The sequence below is a fragment of the Pleurodeles waltl genome, chromosome 6, assembly GCF_031143425.1.
Source record: "Pleurodeles waltl isolate 20211129_DDA chromosome 6, aPleWal1.hap1.20221129, whole genome shotgun sequence".
Lineage (NCBI taxonomy): Eukaryota > Metazoa > Chordata > Amphibia > Caudata > Salamandridae > Pleurodeles > Pleurodeles waltl.
In genome coordinates, this window is record NC_090445.1 from 1,255,770,787 (window position 1) to 1,255,789,892 (window position 19,106).

At 42.4% G+C, this 19,106-nt stretch overlaps 1 protein-coding gene across 1 annotated transcript in view; it reads right to left on the bottom strand.

Annotated features, from left to right (window-relative positions):
• The window catches only part of LOC138301758 (cadherin-23-like), a 1,629,754-nt gene that overhangs the window by 667,837 nt on the left and 942,811 nt on the right, over positions 1-19,106 (bottom strand). The window contains exons 11-12 of the mRNA XM_069242267.1: positions 12,553-12,702; positions 1,219-1,377 (exon numbers count right to left, since the gene is read on the bottom strand). Of these exons, the coding sequence (XP_069098368.1) occupies positions 1,219-1,377; positions 12,553-12,702 (309 nt within the window). The remainder of the gene's footprint in view (positions 1-1,218; positions 1,378-12,552; positions 12,703-19,106) is intronic.

Below are 19,106 nucleotides of genomic sequence, written 5' to 3' on the forward strand. Positions count from 1 at the left end.
ATTCGTTTGACTGAGATTTGAGCTGCTGAATGATTTACTTCTTCAGAAATCTTGATGTATATTGTGCACGTTGAAATGATGATGAATGCAGTTGATTATATTATAACCGTATAATGAAATGAAATAAATATTTTAAAAAAATAAGTTATTTCAATGCCTGCTAATCTCCTACCCTTCCATATTGTACACTCTCTTTCAACCTGTGTTCTATTGACTCATGCTAATCTGTGCTGCCCGTGAGGACTTAACATTTAAATGTTTCATCCTAGTACATATATTTCATCACAATATCAACATATATAGAGAAATGCAACTGTATGATATATTATTATTAATTTATGATTTGCCTCCTCGTTATGAATCTAATTAGTTTGAATATGTACATATGCACTTCGAAATGATTTATGTTATAATAAGGATTAATACAGAACAACTTATGTATTAACTTTTGTTATTCAAATTCCTACTTACATGCACATTTAATAAATAGGGGTATGTATTAAAATGGCTTTAATAGAACCAGTCAGACAATTGAACCTACCATAACACTGATTCCAAGTAAACAATTAAATGCTGATCCTTGTGTAAAGGGGTTGTGTGATAAATATAACATTCTGATGTTTTCCATGATGGATTTCAGCAGATCAAACATGTCAATATTATAAAGAAGAAAAATATAAAATATTCAGAATTTGGTTATTAAGCACTGATTCTGTTCATTATGCTCTATGTCCAAGTGAAAAACTTGGCATAGGAGATATTTACCTCACCCGGTATACACCTTTCTTTATGGGTAATGGTGTTTACCAGGCATGTTAAATAGCTTAACCCCATCTGCCCACTTGTAATCGCAGGATATGAGGAGACTACCATAAGAGGACGTTTTAATAAAAAAACGAAATTACTTCCATTACATTTCATTTCAATTAAATATTGCTGTATTTGGTATATGTATACAAACCATGAACATTCTAAAAAGCAATAACAGCGGACAATGCTTTATCAATGTATGACAATAAATGATGCAATCTCTTCCTCCGAAAATACTAAAAAAAACAGAGGGGGATATTTACTGTTTAACATCTTGAAAGAAAAATACTTTTCAGTTCATGAAAACAAACCCATGAAATACACTACATACATCAATGTACGTGTCTGAGAAACAACATTACAGCATGAATTTCCAAAAACAGATTAGGGAAAGAATGTGGTACTTACAAGGACCCTCACCACGGTAGTTCCCACAGTGACGTTCTCAAACAGACTAACATTATAAAGTAGCTGGCTGAAGATGGGGCGGTTGTCATTATCGTTGCTCAAACTGATCTTCACCTGCGCCATTCCGACGTGGTCTCGTACACTTTCATTTGCAAACAGCTAGTGCAACAACACAAAGGAGATGCAGATCACCAATTGGGACTAAACGCCTTTCACTGCCAACATAAGGCCTCCGAAGAACACACTGCTGTTGACTCCTACAACAATGCCGAACTCAAAGCTTTCTTTTAATAACCACTGTCAAGATAAGATTGACACCCAGGAAATTGGGTACTTTGCTTGCATTACTTCAAAAGGCATTTGAAATGGTACTGCTTTATCAGATTTTGGGTGGTTATCGTTTACAAATAATCATGTTTTGGCAACACTTGTGTCTTTACTGCTGCAGGTTTCTGTTGGACTATTAGCCATCAAGTTTTTAAGAACTCCTCTGTACTATGAGTAGCTCATGTTGGTTTCTGGTACAAGATATGCTGCAACAGGACAGGCAGGAAAAAGATTACTACCATGTTAAATTTCTGGCGAACGGATACAGATAAAGGCTTCACATTACTATAAAAAACAGTTGTAAGAGGAAGGCCTTCTGTGTACCGTGTGAATATATGCACCCCCATCAATCAGTAGATCTCTCCTTTTTTTAACTGGGGCAGTATATTAAATATGTTTTATTATTTTTGCCCGAATTTTATATAATTTCAAGATAAAGCCCTACATGCTAGTTCTCAATTTTATGTTTTTTATGACTGTCTCAATTTTATTAAACTTATTTTTTGCACTTCAAAAAAAAAAAAAAAGTCTTACATCAAAATCACAAAAACATATTTAGAGCATTAAGTGAACAGACATACAAGCTGACATCTTCACCAAGGAAATACATTGACCGAGGTAAACTGCTTCCATATCACTAAGCAACTGTGTCAACTTGTATCCAAATGAAAAAAAAATGCAGTACAAGGACCACAAGCCTGATGAGAACCTGTGTTTAAGTCCCTTCAATAAGGTCGAAACAGGTTCCATGTTGGCTAATTTCTGAGTAGTGCACACATTTTTGCAAATAAAATAGAATCTCAACAACAAGGTAAAATATTTAAAAGACTGGTCCAATAATTCATAATAATTCATATATTACTCCACAGTGGGAAGAAATGTTTTCATTTCTTTATTTACACAGTTTCCATAGTCCAAGGGCATTTGAGTGCTTTACAGTCAAAAATATGGATTTACCACAATGGAAGATAACACAAAATAATGCAGGGAAGATTAAACTATAACAACATCAAAACACAATGAATGTGAAGCTTCTCACAGGGGAAGCAAAAACAGAGAATGGGGTCGTGGGACAAAAATGTTGTAAATGTCAATGTTAGAGAAAAATCTGGAGTGGTTTGTTATGACCTGAGTCAAATATCTTTGTAAAAGTAGAAGTATAAGTTCTTTATTGAACAAAACCAAGGGCTTTGGAGTTAATAGGTCTGGTGAGAAGGAGTTCCAAGTTCAAGATATACTGGTTTAAAAGCACCGAGCCATCATACATTCTTTTCTGAATGCAGTAGATCTTAGAAGTGTTTCTGTGCTGTAAAAAGAATGTCACCCTGCAGATAAGGTCAACTTGTCAGATCGTGAGGAGTGGCTGAGATATTAAAGTTATGTGTCTTACAGAGTGTTTTGTATAAGAATCTAGCTTCATTGAGGGAGAAACTAAAACATAAGAAACATAGGGGGTACACACTCAAAGTTGCTGATTCGAGTAACAAAACGACCTGCTGCATGATGCAAACATTCTTTCAGAGGGAGAAGGTGAGCTTTAAATACAGGGCAGCCAAAAGCATATGACCACAGTCACTTCTGCAGAACTGTAGGGAGTGAACTAAAGTCTGGAGGTCTCATATGAAATGATAGATTCCCTACAAAAACTACAGCTATCACTGTGTGCTTAATGTTGTGGAAATGTTTTGAGAATGGAGGATAAGTCTTTTAACCAGAAAGACACCTATAGAATTTGCGCTATCAACTATAGAGGGTTTACAATCACAAAAGTAAGAATCAATCCTAGAGTGGACAGGTAGATTAGAATGAGTTAGCGAAATTATGAGAAACTCAGGGCCATATTTATGGCCTGGTTTGCATTGCTCTTGTACCTCGCAATGTGATGGAAGGAGTGACACAAACCTTAAGTAAGATTTATTAAGTCACCTTGTGTGAACCTGTGAGGCTTCATAAATCTTGAGTAATGTAACAGCGCAAATCGCTGCCTTACATTACTCTGCACCAGGGAAGAATCTCCAGGGGCATTGCGCGTGTTTTCCCATGCAACATCCATGGATTTTGACACATTCCCAGATTTACAGGAACTTGTAAACCTAGGAATGAGACAAACCATATGCCTCCTAAGAGAATTATGTTTATTTTATCTCGTTTGTTTCCTCTTTCTATGAGTGCGGCATTCTGCTGCAAACAGAAAGAGGGAAAAGCATCTCAGGATTCTTTCATGCAATCCTGAATGCAACACAGGCACCCTTGCAGCATGGTGCAAGGGTTCCTGCGTTGGCACTAGGCTGCCAAAAGAGCCCCCGTACATGGGTAAAGGACAAGAATGCTCTGTATTGGATAAATATGGCACATTTCTGCCCTTTCCCCGTGATGCAAGGCTGGGTAGCAAGGTGACTTGAGCCTTAGTCTTTAATAGCTTCAGTTGTGATTGGTGGGAAATCAACCACTCTTGCACATCTTTTTTTTGCAAGGGCTAGGACTGAAGAAAGAAAGGAAAGAGGGAAAGGAGGGAGGGAGGAAGGCATACAGGCTGTTGGAGGAAATTAAAGGAAGTAAAAAGGATGGAAAGCAGGGAAGGATTATGGAAAGGGGAGCTTGAAAATCGAAGGAGGAAATGACTGAATGAATTAGGTGAAAGGAGTGATAGGCAGAATTCAGAAAGAAGAAAAAAATTGTAGATCGAGGACTCGCAAAAGGAAAGAAGACGGTGACAAGGATATTGAGAAAAGAGTTAAGAAAGGAAGGGAAGAGAACTGATTGTAAGGAAAGTGCACAGTAAGCAAGGAATAAGAAAAAAAAGGGAAATCAAGGAAGATGGGGAGAAGTGGGAAAATAGATGGAAAGAGGGGACATGTAGAAGAAGGCAGCAGAAGTGCAGACAAATTGAACTGTGACGAAGGGGATAAATATCAAAAGTAGAGGGGGGACAAGTAAAAGGTGTAGGAAAGGAGGAAAGGAAGAAGGTAGTGGAGGTCAGAAAGTGACTTAAGAGCTCCTAAGGACCCCCTATATTTTAATATTATCCTTTCAGCGTGTATGAATGGGGCGCTTTTATCTATGCGAATGTTTCCAAGAGACTCTGCCACGACCATCAGCAACAGGCGCTTCTGGCATCATTACAGACCCAGCCATCCAGAGCAGGATTTACTACTCCCTTGGAAAGTGCGACCCATCCGAGGCAGTGCAAGCCGAGCCCGTGATGCCTGGCATGTATCTTTAAGCAACGTTTTATGCTCTATAAAACTTTAATGGCTCCACTCCTAAAATGAGAAATTACCTCTTCTTAAACTTTCACTGCTGAAGCCTCAGAAAGGGAAGAATTCCTTCCTTACACTTTTCCTATATTCTGTAGGCAATAGGCATAGAAAATCAAGAACATATCCAGACTACAAACAGTAGTTTGTAGACTAGTTGCTTAGCTTAGTTTATAACCATTGAGCATAGCCCCTCCTAATTTATTTTATTTCAGTTTTATAAAGTGTGACTTTTAACCTAGCTAGATCGTCCTAGTACAGCAGTATAATCAGTATATTAAAAATAGCGTATTGATCCATTTTGTATCTATATAGTTATTTGAACATTACAGAGCTATTGTATAGGTAAGTAATTACATTTGCAGGGAAGCTATTTAATGGGTGAATTCCCATAACACCAGTAATATCTTGTATTGTCCTGAAACTGCTAAAAATATTTGCCCGTAGTTCATTATGACTGGAATGTTTATTTACCAACAAACATTCTCATGAATTTGAAAGATCTTGCCTACTAAGGTTTTGAATTGTGCTTTAATGTGTGTTTGGCTGCAGCAACCTACCAAGGTAGAAATTATTGTCTACTAAAGATGTAATATAAATGTGCAGGACTACCACTACCAGGAAGCATTGTGTAACTCACCAGAGCATTTAATCAAGTAATCGGGTGCCTGCAATCATTTGCTCAATCCAAGCATTGGGCCTGTGACCAAGGACGAGATGTCTGAAACGTGCAAGGCCTGCAAAACGTGTAAATAATTATTTGAATCTTACTGGCTTTGCTGCTTTCCAAAATAAACTGCAACCTGTTGAGTGTGCACTTTTATCCAGAGGACAACTTTGTTTTGCATAAATACATATGTGTTCTAACTAACACTAAGTAAAACCATACTCATTTCCCTAAACATAACCTGGAATTTGCACATGTTTCAGACTATACTGTGAGCAGAAAAAGGTTTGAATTGATTACAACGTTGCTGCTATATGACAAAAGCAATAATGTTTATCTGATTTTGGTGAGATACTAAGGGCCTGATTCAGACCTTGGCGGACGGCGGAGGCCGTCTGCCAAGGTTCCGCCGCCGAATGACCGCACCGCGGTCAAAAGACCGCGGCGGCCATTCAGACATTTCCGCTGGGCCGGCGGGCGCTCTCCAAAAGAGCGCCCGCCGGCCCAGCAGAAATGCCCCTGCAACGAGGACGCCGGCTCAGAATTGAGCCGGTGTAGTTGCAGGGGTGCGACGGGTGCAGTTGCACCCGTCGCGTATTTCAGTGTCTGCAAAGCAGACACTGAAATACTTTGCGGGGCCCTCTTACGGGGGCCCCTGCAGTGCCCATGCCATTGGCATGGGCACTGCAGGGGCCCCCAGGGGCCCCGCGGCACCCCCTACCGCCATCCTGTTCATGGCGGGTTTCCCGCCATGAACAGGATGGCGGTAGGGGGTGTCTGAATCCCCATGGCGGAGGAGCGCGCTCCGCCGCCATGGAGGATTCAATGGGGCAGCGGTAAACCGGCGGGAGACCGCCGGTTTACCCTTTCTGACCGCGGCTGAACCGCCGTGGTCAGAATGCCCTCGGGAGCACCGCCAGCCTGTTGGCGGTGCTCCCGTGGTCGGTGACCCTGGCGGTCACCGGCCGCCAGGGTCAGAATGACCCCCTAAATCTTCCCCCAGCACATTGCTCATGACTTCAAACATAACATCACAAATTACACGACAGAGGTTAGCACATAAGATGTGATGATAATGCCATCATCACAAGAGTTACGACGTTGACGTAAAATATTGGAGTATAACAGATGCTTTATGCAAGATACCATAGTTAAAGCAATCCAGTGTAACACTGAACATCAATAGATCAATAGATGTTCTCGTCCAGATAAAGTGGCTATGAACTTACAAGTAACAAATGTCTTAAGGAAAGTTACACAGTTGAATCATTGCTGTACCAGTGACCATTGCTAGATGCTCACCCAGTTGTTTTATACATAAAAGCAAATATGCAAAACCAGTGACTTTTACTAGATGTTCCTGCAGCTGTATACAAAGAAGCAAGGATACAGTACCACTGAAATTAAGAGATGTTCTGGTAGAGCTCTCAGCTAGAGAAGCAAGGTGCAAAGTACCACTGACTGACTCAAAGAGATCATCAAGACTTCAAGTCCCGACGACCGATACATCACCCAGTGTACTGGTACTTAATGTTCTGACTATGAAAGAATGGAAAGCATTGCTGGGATCTGATATCATAATCCGCAGATCACAGCAGACATCAGCGGCGAGTGATTACGTTTTTGAGCTTTCAGGCTGCTTTAAATGATAAGTGTTATCATACAGGTAATGTTATAAGACTACCTCGTTTTTCCTATACATAATTGTAGCAAATATTACTGACTGTTACAGCAAATCTATTGTGGTCTCTGTTCTCCTGTAACAATCAGTGATGTGCATACGAAATCTCAGTAAGGATACATAGTAATGATTAGTGGGACTGTTGCATTATATCTCCTTGTCATGACATATGTAATGGAACAACAATGGTTTAATGTATGATGTTTTCATATTATATGTGATGTCCTCTGCGATGTAATCAAGGATCTCATTAGTGATGCTCTTTGTGAGGTCATGAGAAGTGCACTGTGAGAGATATGGTTGCAAAGCTCACCATACCTGGCACCCTTCTATGTTTTTTAAATTTGTCATTGTAACCAAAATGTTACTTCAAATTAAGTTTTTAATCAATGGTGAAAATGAACTTGTCTTATTATGCCATGTTGTTTAACCCCTTTTATTCATGACCTATTTTGTTTTTATAGTGATATACGGTATGATTCCTTGTTTTAGCTCCCAAATGGCTGCTTTAGATGGCATTTGGTCTTGCCTAGCAGACAATGGGTACAGCCAATAGCCTTTCGTCATTCCTTGTGGCTATCTATAAACGCAGCACCAGGATCTACTGGATATGGCATTTGAACATCTTCTTTAGGTACGAGAAACATGGCAAAGCCTTTGTCTGAAACCTGCATGCAGTCCAAATGCCCATCCCACACTAGGCCAGTAGGCACTGGAGACGAAGACGGGGGCCAGTAGCCACACTCTGTAGACAAGAAGCCATAGGAAGCTATGTTTCTTGAATCTCACAAAGGAAAACTTCATGGAGCAGGATTACAGTGTGAAATTGGTGGTGTACTTTTTACTTTAGGAATTGCTAGAGATGGTTGGTCAAGGCTCTATGAAGCAAGGCTTACATTTTGCAGTTAAGTACTTGATTGTCATTTCCATGCGATAGGATAGGATTCAGGTAACATGGTCGTATAGTTAAATGAGGTCCTGGGATGAGCCTGGTCCTTGTGAGTTTGAATCTTGAAGTGCTGGAGGGACTTTCCAGTGCTCTTGGAAGATATCTTTATTCATAGTTATGCGCTGATGATGCTCGGCGTGGACCAGTTTGCCAAAACACCATTTGTTGAGGGGATACATTTTATTTTCTTTAGTTGGAAGTGAGAGGGACAGCTAGTGACTGACAGTGGAATAGTCCTGGACATCACAAGTGAAGAAAATGACGTTTGACAATTCACCAACACTGGCAATTAGCAAGCATACCTCCTATATGGTTGGCCATGCTCAACCTTTCTGGAAAATGGGGGTATATTCAAGAAATCACACCTCAATTTCTACTTCGAAAGGAATGCATTAGGACAATCTCAGCAGCCGTTCTTATCAGTGGTTGAGAGAGATTTAAATAATGTGGCCAGCTAACCTACTTCTCTCAAGAAGTGCATCGTGAATAAGAAGGAACTGGTGTCAGATACCTGTGGCTTAAGGAAGCCTCATCGGCAAAATTCAAGGGCAAGGACATGAACGAAAGACAAACGCAGTGAGCCGAAAAACACAGTTGTCTAATACAGACGGATAGCCGGGACATACTAAACAATTGTGGGATGGCCGCGGACACAAACCTGTACATTTATTGAGTAAAGGAGTTCGAAGCTAAAAATAAGCAGTGAGAAAGTAGCTTAAAAATTATTACGTTTGGATCACTCATAAAATGGTTTTCAGCCACTATCAATCACATTCTTATTTTCTGCCAATAATTGTTCAGACTGAAACTGTCTACGGTAATGTTATTGTGCTGCGGCATAGGAGCACGTGAGAGAAAAATTGACAGAGGGGGTTCAGTCTTGGAAAGGTTTTTAACTTGATATTTTGGTCGCACCTACATTCAATGTTTAGACGGAAAGGCTCGTCCTTCCACACATATCACTCAACAGCCTATGTGACAACATACTATATTTACACGATGCCTGACCCTTCAATGTCTTCACTGTATGTTAAAAAAAGATCTTAGGATCGCTTCTTACATGAGATGTGTCTCATGCTATCCCCCTGAGTGTGAGAAAAAGTGTAACTTTGCGCCATTCTGCCATCTGACAATTGTGTGATAACAGATCGAAAACAGAAGCTCTTCTCAGCCCCAGATCCTTACGCCCTGATTTATACTTTTTGGGGCAAAACTGCACTAACGTAGTTTTGCACAAAAAAGTTTAGCGCCGGCTTGCACCATTTCTGTGCACCAGCCGAGCACCATATTTATGGAATGGTGCAAGCCAGTGCAAAGGGTAGGCTAGTGTAAAAACAAACAAAACCGGTAGTCGGGTGGGGCTGACGGTATGAAAGAAGCCCGGGTTTTGCACCCAAAAATTACTTTAGGCAGGTTAGAGTAAAAAAAAAAAAATGACTCAAACCTGCCTCGAGTATTTTCTGACGCAAAGCCATCCATACCACATGACTCCTGTCTTAGAAAAGACAGTAGTCATGCCCACCACCCCAATGGCCAGCACAGGGGACCATGGTCCCCTGGGCATGGCCATTGCACCCTGTGCAATGTATGGGGGCCCATTTCAGGGCCCCCTATGGCACTCTAAAAAATAAAGTAAAATACTTACCTGTACTTACCAGTACTTACCGTGGATGGGGTCCCCCATCCTCCGTTGTCCCTCTGGTGTGGGTGGGGGTGTTCCTGATGCCTGGGGAGGGCACCTATGGGCTTATTCGATGGTGTTCCATCATGGAAATAGGCCCACAGGTCCCCTAACACCTGCTCTGTTCCAGGCGTTAAAAAATGGGGCAAAGCAAGCTTTGCCCCATTTTTTGACCCCTCCTCCCTCTCGTGCACCATTTTTGCACAGGAGTGTAAATGCATTAAGACCATAGAGTAATTTTTTGCACGGGAACGCCTATCTTGCATCTCATTAAGGCAAGGTAGGATTCCACGTCCAAAAAATGACTTTAACTCCATAAATTTGGCACTAGACTGGTCTAGCGCCAAAGTATAAATATGGAGTTAGTTTTGCACCAAATTAGAGTAAAAACAAATACTCTAATTTGGTGCAAACAGAGTATAAATATGCCCCTTAGTGGTGTGAATATGAACACATAACCCTATCATAACACAGACAAGTTCACAGAAGTGAGAAGGCAATCCATTTGCTGACCCACAACTATAAGAGTCAAGGAGAAGATGAGTTGGGGACACTTTGCATTGGTGTCTTCTTAATGAAAGGTGCTGTTAGTTTATTTGACAAGAGCTTTTTCCATTAGCAATACTCTGAACTAAACATAGTTACTAGTCCTAAATAAGAAGGCACAAACAAGGTCTTAGTTAGTCCCTTTTTTGTTAATTAAATCACGGTGTCCCATTGACAAGAAACAGTACTTTGGCATTTCATGGCAAACAGGTGCCTGAAATTCACAATGTAAGTGGTCCCCATATAATCGAACAACTATGACTGGATGATCAAGCCTGACTTGATGAACACGCTGTCATGTTAAAATCTCAAGGCCCTTCTGCAGTGCCTTCTTTTTTGATGCCAAACACTGGGGTCTGCTGATGGGCAAACATTGAGATTGGGGCATGCAGAAGGTAAAGTTTTCAGTTTGCATGTGGAGGAATATATTGCAGGAAACAGAACTAAGAAATAGATTCTCCAAAACCACTGAGCACAACCAAGATAATCAAGCTCAGAACAGATCAACCTGTTGTTTGAATGCACATTTGGAAAAAATAGATAACACATGACTAACAATATTGGGTATAACCCTGTCACATCACATGCAGTTTCTCACGACAAGATTATTACATCCACATACATCAACCTAACCACAACATTGCAAGGTAAGTATAGATAAGTAGATGTGGATGCATAGACTTCTAAAACAATTGTATCCATGATGCTCCTAAGTGGGATGTCAACCCTGCATCTGCATTTTTATTTGCAAAAGATACTCTTCTCATACCAGGTACCCCCATGGGTTTACAGAATTTACGTGAAAAATGTACTGACTTCTGTGTGCTAAGTGGTTTGGCGATTAGTGTAAAAAAAAGTTAAATAAAAGACCTTAGGGGCAACCAAATCCTTTAGGAGAGGAGTGAGGATGGGAAGACAACCATAAGACAGAGTTGATAAATTTAAATATTTGGTATTCGGGTTGATAACCCATTCTTATGGAGTGCCCAAGTCCTGAAGAGGAGATCATTGCTGCTCCATAGAGCGTCAGCTGTTAGGTCCTTATCACTGGCTTATCGTGGTCCTTATCACTGGCTATCGAAGTATACACAGTAAAATGCTGCAGAATAACGGGGAAAGGCCAATACAATTGACCTGTCCTGGGGTGAGATTTGTTATAGAATTTACCCCAAGGTACTCTGTCTAACTCATTGTATTTCAAACTTGGCCTGAAGAAGATAGGGGACTTGGCAGTCAATTTGGAAATCCTCAGACCCCTAATCTTCTGGGTTCAACTTTGGTCCCCACCTGAGATATCCTACAATAAGAGAGGACTTGAAGAGATCTTAATCGTAAACAAGGACCTTACATTGCAGTGGCATGCCAATGTAAAATCTTGGATAAAAGCTTTTGGTCTGGAAATAGTCCGGTATGATCTGTAATCGATTACAAGAGGATTAAAAGGGCTTGCAGATTGCTGTCTCTTGGAATCATGTAATTCTTCATTACTGTTGTTCTGTGAGAAGTGTCAGTTTATTGGATACATCTAGAAACCAGCTCTCTGTTTTGAAAACTTTATGGATAACATTTTTCCACAACAGGTCACAACACTTTACATTAAGTTTAGATTTGGAATCTTGTTAACTAATAGATTTGCATGTAAGTGAAAACGTAGCTGCAATTCTATCAGGAATTGGTTGACTTGCACTAATGTTCTAGAAAACGATAACCATGTTTTGTTTTTGATCCAAACTATGATTATGTTACAAGAAACTGGATAAGACCGCTCTGTTTGAACCTGGGACTCTGCAAATGTGCCATGGCCTCCTTAGTGCCTCACGCTGAAGTGAGTGAGCATATTGACTTTGGCCTTAGTAATTTTTTAATGTGCTGTGTGGGTTTGAAGGAAGCAGCAAGGGCTTCTCTTTTAATATTCAGTCTCAATGATTGTTTTAACATATTTATCTATTTTGAATATGCATTGTTTTATGTTATGCATGTTTATTGCATATATCCCTGAAATAACATATTATAGATTAATAGATGCGGATGTAACAATAGTAATTACACACTAATGTTAATGATGTACGATATAATGGGTGCAATATTATTGTAAGTCTATACTGATGACCTTTATATAGTGTCATATAGTCCCAGATATTCACTTTGGTTTCATTAAACTTGAACTAGCCATAGTTGACTGGTACATATAAAAACCATAAAATAAGGCCACAGATAATTTCTTACAGTGAATTCGTAGCGGGAAATGGTTTCATAATCCAGTGGCACCGCGACCCGCACACGGATGTCGGCTTTCCCTTGAATGGATGTTGGAGAGATGATGAAATGGTTTGAGTTGTTTCCTACCAGGTACACCTCAAAGGCACTGTTGAGTCCCTGCAATGAAGAAGAGCAAATGAGTTAAGAAAAAGCATTCTGTCCGATAAAACAAAAGCAACATATGGTCTAAGTCATTGGTGTGCACCTTCTTTAAGGAATTACCAAATTGCTTTTCAGCCAAATGTAATCCTTTAAAGGTGCATCAGCTTCTCTAAATTACACAACGGCTTTGGCATCTATGCTCTTCGTAACATAGATGGGCCGTTGTAAACTCATATTAACAAACTGTGGCATATTTAGGAACCACTGAACTCTGAGAAAAGCACATTTAATATTAGTCATCATACAACATTGACAACATGCCACCTGAATAAGTCCATTCTGGCAAAAAGCTGACAAGGTCCTCTTGTGTTAAGACTCTTCTCAACAACCTATCTGGAGTTGCTACGTATTTCCTCCATGGCTCAAAGATCATGAAGATATATGTGTTTAAAGCAGGCTGTGAGGAAATTATCATTGATCAAACATATAACCATGAACCCTGAGAAATGCTTTGTGCTGCCTACCCAACATATTAAGATTTAACCAGGGTGAGTCTCCCTCAAACATGGTTCCCCTTTTCACCTCCTTACAATAGGCTGTCCTCCATGGGGCTTTGTTACCATGGGTGTTCCATTAATGTGTCGACATGGATTGTTTCGGTCCTCTGACTTTGCATGCCTTAAGTTGGTACCTTTAAAGAGGTAACTCTTGTTCATCAGTGACAGAACCATTAGCTTGGCTAAGCTCCCTAGGTTTGTAGATCCTCATTCAAAATGTCAACCATGATTTCCACCTCTCCAACCCACCGACCTCACATTCCAATGTTTTCCATTCTTTACTTTGGAGGGTGTTCATCACTTTTAGATTACGACTGCCTAGAAGCAGCCCTCAGGGGTGACGTCTGTTCTCTGAGTGATAGACCCAGGGAGGACCCAGAGTCATTAATTCAGGCTTTTGAACTGCTGAACACATATAAGGCACCTGTATGGCATTTTGAAGAGCCTAAGATTTGTGAAGCGGCAGCTGGCATCAAGCTGAATGATCCTATCACAGCACAACTCTAAAGTGCAGCATGGATGAGTGCTGAACTGACCAGTGCCCTCCTGGTTGGTGGTGCTGTGGCTGATGCCTCCATGAAAGCCAAAAATGACATATTCTTTCCTTTAGACACGTTGGCAGCATGGTGGCCTGAGTAGGACCCAGGCTGGAGACAGGAAGCATCATCAAACTGGGACAATGCTCATGTATGTCCTGCACTCCCCAGAGTGACCCTCAAACCCACCCAGCAAATCACAAAGGGGTTGGGAAGAAAAGCATCATCCCGTGGATGTAACTGTAACTTAGAGAGTTTGCATCTACTCATGAAACTGTCAGTGTAATGTCTTTCACACCCCTGGCCGCGAGAACCATTGCCCTCTTTTCATAACTATTACAATTATTCTGTCTCACATTATAGATACCATTGGCTCAAGGAGGCTGGGTGGAGAAGCCTGACAAGGAACCTACGTTTACCGGCGACCGGGTTTCTCTTTTCAACTGATGGCAGGAGCTTGCCAAAGTTATTTAAAACCATCTTCAGCATGGCCTCTGCTGGGACTGTGCACAACACCCCGCTTTTGAATGCATTCTCATATAACATGTTGGATGGCACACAACCATGATGGCAAAACACCTTACTGGCCTGGTTCTACGGGCTAGCAAACATAGCACCTCTGATCCGCAAATAGAACCCAGAACAATTTACAGAATATATTTGTAGATAAAAGGTTTTAAAATTGGAGAAAAACAAACTGTCAGCTATGCTGTCTTTTCACTTGTTATAGTAAATACTATGCAAAAAGTCGAGTTTGTTTTCTACGCACGTTTTCAGAAAGCAGACCACACCAATTTTCCAAAATGAAGGCAGCAATTTACATTTTAGGGAGTTTTAGTATCTTGAGTTGCCTTCTCCCAAAGACAGTGGGCCTTCGTGTGCTCCTAGCTTGCCCAGTAACCAATTGCTAGGTGGCCTTATTTTATGTCCGCCTACGATGCACTCTACAATTGCCAATACAGCAATAGCAGAGCAGATATAGAACAAAGGCACTTATTTACCGTCCTCTGCCCCAAACAAAGCAGAGTACTGTCCTCTAAACTGACGGTTTTCTCAATCTAATTAGAGTCACGTGAGCCGTCAATGTTTCTGCTTGTGGAGCTCCCACTTGCAGACGCCTTAGACTGACAGATCAATGGACATTAGGCCGTCGGTCTTAGTGCATTTGACCATCCGCCCTACATAGGGCAGGTGTTCTGGCATTTGTTTGCTGTTTGAGACCACCAAGAAAAGCCTGACAGCATGGGACGCAAAAAAAGGTGACCTCCCACCCTGGGAGAAAACTCATAGGGTGTCAGGGTGTTCATTTTTCATTTTTGAAAAACAACCCCCCAGTTTTCTGAGTGGCCACATGAAACATGGTGGCTTCTTAGGCAGACAGAGTGCCTTCAGAGGAGCAACCACTGTGTTGGGTCCTCAAGACTTGGGGACTTGATCCCTGTCCTGAGTTAATTTTCTAAATAATAATATAAATTGGTAGGGATGTCCTGCCCCCTAAGCAATGTCATTGGGACCTCGCAGAGACCACTCTGAGGGCTAAATTATTTTTTTGTTTTATAAAAACGTTGGAATCTCACAGGAGTCGCATGGGAGTCCGGCTGCATCATGTCATGCTAAATAAAATTAAATTGCACCCAGGGGCTGCCATTGTACAGTCCCAATGACTCCTTTTACCCTGGGCCAGTGACTTAAATAAAGGGGTGGAGGGCATACGGCTCCCCTCCTTGAGCCTTCATAGGCCCTGGGGACACGATCCCCCAGTGCCAAAATACATTGTAATAGTAGAGGGTGCATGTGATCCTTCTATCTGAGCCTCCAATGGGCCCAGGAGACCCCATTCCCCTGGACTGACTAATAAGTATAGGGGGAGCATGCAGCCTCTCACCCTGAGCCTTAAAAGGCCCTGGGGACCCCATTCCCCGGGGGCCGGCTCCTGCAGTGTGACCAGGGAGCCCACATGTGTCGGGGGATATTTTTATTAATTCTAGGTTGCATTGAATGGTATTTTACCAATCCAAAGCTATAATACTGTGCCTGCAGTGACAGAATATTTTTGTTATGTTTCAGCGTGGGCTGGATGGCAATAGCTAATCCTATGCTTAAAGACTTCTCTGTCAAACTGGCAAAAACTACAAAAGTGATATGTGTCAGTGATGTTGCAGAATGTTACATATACATGATCTACAATGATTGTTATATATATCTCACTGCAAAAACCAAAGATAACTATAAATCGAGCCCTAAGGTAACTATAAATCTTGCTCCTGCAATGAACAATTTTCTCATTAACAATTTTATTGCAAATGTTGCAGTGATGCTAGCAATGATTTCATAGAAGATGTCATGACTGATGTAATATGGGGGGTACTCAGAAGTGCATAGCAACGGGCACAAGTTATAGTTATCTTAGGTCCCGAGTTTTAGTTGAGATGATTCTAAGTATAACAGCTCGATTTCTATGGTTTTGTGTGTGTAAATTCTGATGTCCCTATAACCTTTGTTTTTTAAGTGAATTTCTAAGGTTTATTAAACTTGTATTTCCTAACATAACAGTTCTGTAACTTTTGGGTTTTACAGTGAAGTTCTATGTTTTTTTTTAACTCAGCCAACACACCCCCACTCCAAACAGCCAACCTCACACCAAGCACAGCTGAATTTCTATGTCTTTTTTATATGGAATGAGTTGGCACTAGGCCTGGTCTGTGGCTGGGCCCTGAAGCCAACCCTCAGCATGCATCCAACCCACAAAAATGGGGAGGGGGCACACAGCCCCACTTCCTGGGCCAATTTCTAGACCACAGGAGCCCATCTCACAGAGCTCAGTCATATTAAGAGGGGGGAGAGGGCAGGCAGTGCGCCCCTCCCTGGGCCAATATTGGCTTCAGGGATCCCATCCCCGGGACCGATTCAATTGAAAGGGAGGGGCCCCCTCCCCTTGCCCATTTTGGCCCCAGAGCACCCCTCTCCTGGGGCCTGGCCTTATTATAAAGGGGGAGCAGGGCATGCTGTCCCCACCCTGGGCCAATATTGGCCCCGGGGAGCCCATCCCCTGGAATCTGGCCAGTAAATGGTGAGTGCCCTGAAGCCCATCCTAGGCTCCCTGCATGTTTGCTGTGCGCTACGGGGGAGCCCCAATGCCCCTGCCAGCTTCTCACCTCCATCTGTAGCTGGAATTGCTCCTGCCCACTGGGAGTAGCTAAAAAAGCTGCTCCCTGTGCAGTGGCAGCTGGTGAGGTTTGTCATTGGTGGGGCTGGGCTTGGTCCGAGGGGTGGGGGAGAGAGGGCAGTGGGCACAGCATTTTTTTGGGAGCTTAGTCGCCATTTCTTGTGCAAATTCAATTTAACATAAATGGGGTAAAAAGCTGCATTTTCCAGCTCCATTTTTTAAAATAAAAGGAACAAAAAGCTGCAGGCTTGAGCACGTTATGCGAGAGCTGAAGCTGTGCACAGCCTCTGTGAGACACTTGAGAAACACGAGAGAGATTTAGGGACAACCACCCTTAAACACAAGAAATGAGACCTATTAGTCACAGCTGGTTTGGCCATGGGCATGCGTGGTTACGGGACACAACTTTTGTCATACTGGGCACAAGCCAGTGCGAGGGTCAGCCTCTTGCTATGAGAGATCCTGGGGGTCTCTGCCACTGCTGTACACCAGGTATGAGAGAGCATCAGGCACACACACTGCCAGACACTGGGCACAAGAGCGCGAGCAGCAAAGGGACCCTGAGTAATAAGTTTCGTAAGCCTGGCTAGTTAGGAAAGCCTGATTTCCTTCTGTATCGATGTGTGCAGCTGTCAAGAGAAGAAATGTTTGAAAATAGTACAGAATTTTTACAGAAAATGCACAGTCCTTTTGAAGAATGCACTTTCCCATAATATGCCATTGCTTACAAGGCCCCCATCATTTTACATGCCTCTGCCCTCTGCCTGTACGCATAGTAATAAATCATGCCAGATGCCAAGGGTTATGCACGGACGGACATATGTCCGTGAGTGGGGCAGACAGTGCAAAGTATGTTAAGTTGCTCGAGTCATGTTTTATATTCATAGTCAACTCCTGAGGCAAAATGCTCCCCCGGCCCTAAGGGGGGCTGCTGCAGTACACCCCCACGTACAATGGCCCAATTACAGCTACGGAAGTGAACCCTGGGCCCGGCAGCTATTAATATCTTCTTTATGGCCCTTACCTGGTGAACTGCCAAATGCTTGCCTGACTCCTTTACATATGTCAATGCAGCACTGTATCTCAATCATGGATCTATCACAACAGACACACAGCATGCACTGTTACTAAAATGGCGTCACCTACTCAAGCTTGGGAGCACTGGCAGTCTCAGACACCACTCAAGTCGAGTGTACGCAGACTCGATTTCATGGCTTCCCACCTGCCACACCCTTTCCCAACTTGTCACAGGGTGGGGTTCCACCCACACCCTGTAACAGGTGAGGAAAGGGTGGGGTGACATTACTCTCCACTCTCTGATTGACATGGAGGATAAGCCCTACAGGGCTTGCATTAAAAATACCCAGGGCTAACTTTACCTCTACGTCATCAGTGGGTGGAGACTGGGCCTCAATGCTAGGTCTTTGCCAAGCTGATGACATCACAGCCCTCAGGGCTGTGAGACTGTCAGCCCAACAAATACTTAGACTGTGGGCCCTCTGGGAGAGCAGTTAAAGTGTCAGTCATGTGTCTGCATTGTTATTAAACACTGGAACTCAGTGCTCCCTGTTCTTTAAAGTTACAAGAGTTTTTTTTAATTTTATTAAAAACATATAACATTGGAATGATTGCTTTTGAAAACTGTGAATATAAAGGGGGCAGAGCCACGATGCCCATGCATAGAAACCGCCACTGTCTCTGTGGATGGGAGCAATTTTTTCATCTGTTTCCCTGCCCACTTCAATGCTGGCAGGGAAAAAGATGAAAAGTCCTCTCCCAGCAGGAAGGTGCATTTTTCTATCTCCCGCCCACTGTGAGCAAGCTTACTGTTTGCTCTTGCTTTGTTGGACCTTTGAACTTGCTACTGACAAGCAAGAGCAAGCACAGGTTTCCCTGCCCGCAATATTGCAGGCAGGGAAACCACTATGTTCTGGGTATGGGCAATATAGGACATAGCTGGAGCCGGCCCTGTCGGATGGTGTCCAGATAGTCATTCATAGCTCTAGGAGGAAGTTGTGCTACCTCCTTACCATTGCTGAATAGCCAGGTCCGGAGGTGGAGTCCCTGGGGCTGAATTCTGCCATGGAGGATGGCGGAGTGCCCATCTTTCACAATTAACTAAGGCTGGGCCCCAGGGTGGAGTCCCCGGGGCTCAAATCA